The sequence below is a fragment of the Neophocaena asiaeorientalis genome, unplaced genomic scaffold, assembly GCF_003031525.2.
Source record: "Neophocaena asiaeorientalis asiaeorientalis breed wild unplaced genomic scaffold, Neophocaena_asiaeorientalis_V1.1 scaffold1004, whole genome shotgun sequence".
NCBI classification, from domain to species: domain Eukaryota; kingdom Metazoa; phylum Chordata; class Mammalia; order Artiodactyla; family Phocoenidae; genus Neophocaena; species Neophocaena asiaeorientalis.
This window is the reverse complement of record NW_020174276.1, coordinates 589,890-594,686: the sequence shown is the minus strand read 5'-3', so window position 1 is coordinate 594,686 and position 4,797 is coordinate 589,890. Positions and strand designations below refer to the sequence as shown.

The window sequence follows — 4,797 nt, the reverse complement described above, 5'->3', positions numbered from 1 at the left end:
CAACCACTGCACCACCAGGGAAGCCCGAGAGCTCCTTTCTTTTTAGCACCGAACAGTATTCCATTGACGCTGCGCATGTCTTTTGGCTGCTGCCTGGGGTCTGGAGAGTCCTGGCTCTCCCCTGTCCCGGGACTGGACACACTTTGGGGTTCACGCCTAGCCCCTCTCCTTTCTTCTTGCTCTAGGGAAGAGGACCCGGACGACGTGCCCCATGGACACATCACCTCGCTGGTGCGTAGGGCCCACCCAGGCTCTGGTGGGGGCGGGGGCGGAAGTTAGTTGGAGCCGCCCCGAGGTCCCACCTTTCTCCCACCAGGCTGTGAAGCGTTCCCACCGGCGCCTTGGCCTGGCTCAGAAGCTGATGGACCAGGCCTGCGGAGCCATGATCGAGAACTTCAATGCCAAATACGTCTCCCTGCATGTCAGGAAGAGGTGGAAGCCAGGGCCGAGGGAAGGGGGGTGGGTAGGGGGATACTGTCTGTTTTGTTGGGTCTTTTTTGAATTTTATTTTATTTATTTTTATACAGCAGGTCTGAAGAGAAGTCAGGGTTCTGCCCAAGGCTCCTCGGGGGCCCGGGCCATTCAGAGGGCTCCACAGCAGCCTCGTGAGGGAGCCGTAAGCACCTCCACTTTACAGGACAGGAAACAGGCCCAGAGGGGACAGTGCCAGGGCTTCCCGCTGGGAGTCGGACTCAGTCCTGTTTCCTGCCCTGGCTCTGCTGCCTCTCATCCTGCCCCCCGCCGCCAGCAAGGGACAAGGCACGGGCAGCAGGAGAGGGCCTTCGTGGTCTAGAGACTTAGGTGCTGTCTCCTTACTCCCGTTTCTCCCCGGGCTCCTGGTGGCAGCTGAGGCGGCACCTGGAGCTGAAGGAGAAGGCCAGGCACGTGGTGCTGGGCTCCATCGAGAACAAGGTGGAGGGCAAGGGCAACTCGCTTCCGAGCTCGGGAGAGGCCTGTCGTGAGGAAAAGGGCCTGGCTGCGGAGGACAGCGGTGGAGACAGCAAAGACCTCAGTGAGGTCAGCGAGACCACAGAGAGCACCGATGTCAAGGACAGCTCAGAGGCCTCTGACTCAGCCTCCTAGAGCCCGCGCATGCTTCTCTCCCTGCCCTGGCCTGCCCATCCCATCCTCACCCCGAGAGGTTTCACAATAAACTTCACCCAGTGGCCTTGGGGAGTTTACCTGTGCGAGCGTGCACATTTTTGGGGGTGTGTGTATGCCCCTCTCTGGCTCTTCTGCATCCCTGTGGATGTGGACCTCACATCCTTTTGGCACGGTGCTTCCTGCCAAGCCCGAGTAGAAGGGAAGAGCTTTGTCGGGGCTTTGGAGATGTCTGATAGCTTGGAGCCATCTTTGGGTCCCGGGGGAAGGGAACCCTGGAGTTCTGGGAGCCTCTTCCGAGCCCTGCTCTGCCGCTGCCTTGCCAGGTTCCAGATGCCTGAGTCCAACTGCTCGCTGAGCTTCTCTACCAATGTCTGATCTCGGTAATGGCCCAACCAGCTACCCAGTTGCTCGAGCCCTGGCAACTGTCCTTGATTCCTCCCTCCCCTGCAAACCAAAAGCCGAGTCCTGTCTGTTCGATCACCATGATACCCCTTGAATCTACTTCCTAACCGAAGCCTTCATTTGAAAATAATCGGTGGGCTTGCTTTCTAGCATGGTTTTACATTTACAGAAGTGAGCAGATAGTACAGAGTTCCCGTGGACCGCCCCCCGTCCCCCTCAGTTTCCCCTATTAATTTTTTTTTTTTTTTGCGGTACGCGGGCCTCTCACTGCTGTGGCCTCTCCCGTTGCGGAGCACAGGCTCCGGACGCGCAGGCTCAGCGGCCACGGCTCACGGGCCCAGCCGCTCGGCGGCACGTGGGATCTTCCCGGACCGGGACACGAACCCGTGTCCCCGGCATCGGCAGGCGGACTCTCAACCACTGCGCCACCCGGGAAGCCTCTCCTATTAATATTTTCTATCAAGTGTTAACATGTGTTTGAGCCAAGATTGATACATTGTTAACTACAGTCCACAGTTACATTTCCCTCTGCGTTGTACACTCCCGTGAGTTTTGACGAACGCATAATGTCATTTCATGCAGCCTGTAAGCCCTCTGTTTTTCATAGCTTCAATTCTAACCCTAAAATTGACTCCTGTGCCTTTCATCACTGCCATTCCCTCTGGCTGCAGCGCCATTGTTTGCTGCTCCTCATCCCTGGGCGGGCCGCCTGGGCCGCCCACCTCCCAGCGGAGCTCAGCACTCCTTAGCTGTCACTGTACCTTGTGCGCCTGCTGCCGCAGACGGCACACTGCTCCTCTGCTACGCAGAATGATTTGCTACGGAGCTCCATCCGCTCTCTGGCTGGCGCCTGCCACGTGACCAACTAGCAGCCCGGTACGCTAGTGAGCGGGCCGGAAATAGGAAGATGCGCCTGCGCGCGCCCGCTAACTCGCGGGCTGGCGGGGGGAGGGAGGCTGTGTTCTGATTGGCTCAAATCGCTGGCTTGCTGTCGGAGGCGGAGCCTCGCCCCGCCCTCCGCGCCTGGCTTCAGTCCCTTTCGGTTCGCAAGCCGCGCCGGGCTTCGTTCCCAGGCTCTGATTGGTACGGCGGCGGCGGGGCTGGGCTCCGCGCGGCGGGCGGGGGCGGGCGGGGCGGGCAAGGGGGAGAGTATGCGCGCTACAACGGCCGCGCCCCAACGCTGGCGGGAGGGAGCCCGCGGAGGCTCCCACGGGGCCTTGCGGCACACTCCTTCCTCCCTCGTCGGGCCCGCCCTCTGCTCTCCGCGTCCAGCGTCCCCGGAGGGCCCGTCGACGCTCGGCCGCCCCCAGGCGGTTGGGTTTTCTGGGCGGAGGCGGGAGCTGAGGCGAGGGCGGAGGGCGGAGAGGGGAAGCCGCAGGCCCGACTGACCCTTGGGGCCCAGCACTTTCTCCTTCTCTGCAGGACCCGCCTCTGGGAGGGGCCGCTTCAGTAGCTAGGTGCCGAACAGAGGCTGGAAGGCTGAGGGTGGGAAAAGCAGGAACTCCTGTTCCCTAGCCGTGTGACTGGGGGTGGGCTCTGGGGACGTCTCCCCAGGGGATGAACACAGAGGTGCACAACCTGGACCCCCGTTGTGAAACTTCTCCTGGAAAGCTCATTTGTGGGAAAATGGGAGTGGCCTCACTGTCCAATTCATGCTCTCATCTGACGTGGACATCTGTTAACAACCTCCCCATTGATCTCTTCTCCCTCTGGTCCATCCTTCACCCAGCAGACCTGACCACGTCAGCCCTGCGGTCACCCCTCAGGACCAAGTGTTCACTCCACTTGTCAACAGGCTTAGCAAGGTCCCGCAGATCTGATCCTGCCCTTCTGCACCATTTAGATTCTTTGAAGGGGAACAATAGAGCTGAGGACAGAGCAAGCAGTACGGCCTTAAATGCCAAAGAAGCGTCCTAAAAGCCAGGGCTAGTTACTCGAGTTTTGACACCAGTGGCTGAATGGGGCTTCACGTGAGCATTTCTGGAGTCCTAAAGTAAAACGACGAAGGAGAGCATTTGAAAGTAGACGCCGCCGACACCAGTTCAGCCGCGGTTTCCTGCAGGCTTGAGCCCTGTGCCTGGCTCTGCCGAATGGGGGAGGAACTTTGGGCGACCAGTCAGGGCTCAGATAGAGGGTAGGGGGCAAGGTGTGCTGTGTTGGGTTTAGCCGATGAGGGGCATGCCTTCCTGCTGGGGTCTGGCCTGCTCCCAGGCCGAAAAGCCCCAGTGCCCCGTGCACACACTGCACCTTAGAGAAGGGCCTGGTACTGGGGGTGGGGGGCAGGGAACTGAGGAGGTATGTTTTCCCCTTATGGGTGAGCGAGATGCTCACAGTTGAAAGCCAGGAAGTACCTGCGCGGACTCCCCTCCCTCCCAGAGCTGCAGGTCCGGGTCACGTGTGCCCACATTTGCACAGAGCCTGACTTGGACATCCACGCACACACATGCCCAGACCCCTTGCACTAGCGCCTACAGGCCCGCCTCCCGTGGGCACGAGCCCAGAGCCTAACTGCCTTCGCCCCCGTCCCCAGTCCCCACCATCTATACCCCAGGGATTTCCCTCCCACCCAACTGCATCCTGCCTTCTCAGTATACTGGAGAAAAACCTGTCGGCCTGGCCTGTGACTTCGAGTTGGTAGAGAGGGGTGAAGGGAAACTCCAGCACTCCTGTCTAAGAAAGGCCCCAAGACGCCCCCAGGCTCAGTAAGGCCTTACTCTGAGAGTGAGGGAAGAAGGCTGCCCCTCCCCAGTCCCCTGGGCCTAGGACAGCAGGTGCAAGCCGCCGGGGAAAGGAGGCAGAAGAGTCTCTTCCGGCAGCAGGAAGTGGTAACCACCTATGGGGCAACAAGGCTTGTTCCTCCCCACAGGGCTGAGCAGAAGGGGAACCTTAGCCCAAGCCTGCTCTCTGACCTCCGCCCCCACCCCCTCCCCATGAGGGGGCCTGGAGGGAGTGAAGGCACGTTCTGTTCTCTGGTGCTGACCTCCCTTCCCACCTGGCTCTCCAGGCTCCTTGTGCTTGGGAAGGGTGGGCCCCATCTGATGTCCTGGGGATCTGGGGGAGGCAGGTGACCCAAGGGAGCCCAGGGTCTGGAGCAGCTATGGTGTCACTGCGCACTGGCATTCAGGGCCAATAGCCACGATGTGCAGTCTGGCAGTGGTGACCAGACAGCCTTCTGGAGGCTGGGGGGGAACGGCAGCCAGAGGATGCCAGCTTGCCGGGCACCTTGGGGCTCCCACACCGGCCCTAGCAGCCGAACCTTGGGCACAAGGCTGCCCGGGTGCGCGCCCAGTG

At 60.7% G+C, this 4,797-nt stretch overlaps 1 protein-coding gene across 1 annotated transcript in view; it reads left to right on the top strand.

The window, feature by feature from the left end:
* The window catches only part of NAA10 (N-alpha-acetyltransferase 10, NatA catalytic subunit), a gene marked incomplete at its 5' end in the record, with an annotated part of 2,564 nt that extends 1,383 nt beyond the window's left edge, over nucleotides 1-1,181 (top strand). Inside the window, 3 exons of the mRNA XM_024755815.1 lie at nucleotides 186-231; nucleotides 317-616; nucleotides 802-1,181. Of these exons, the coding sequence (XP_024611583.1) occupies nucleotides 186-231; nucleotides 317-616; nucleotides 802-1,083 (628 nt within the window). The remainder of the gene's footprint in view (nucleotides 1-185; nucleotides 232-316; nucleotides 617-801) is intronic.
* Between the last annotated feature and the right edge of the window lie 3,616 nt (nucleotides 1,182-4,797).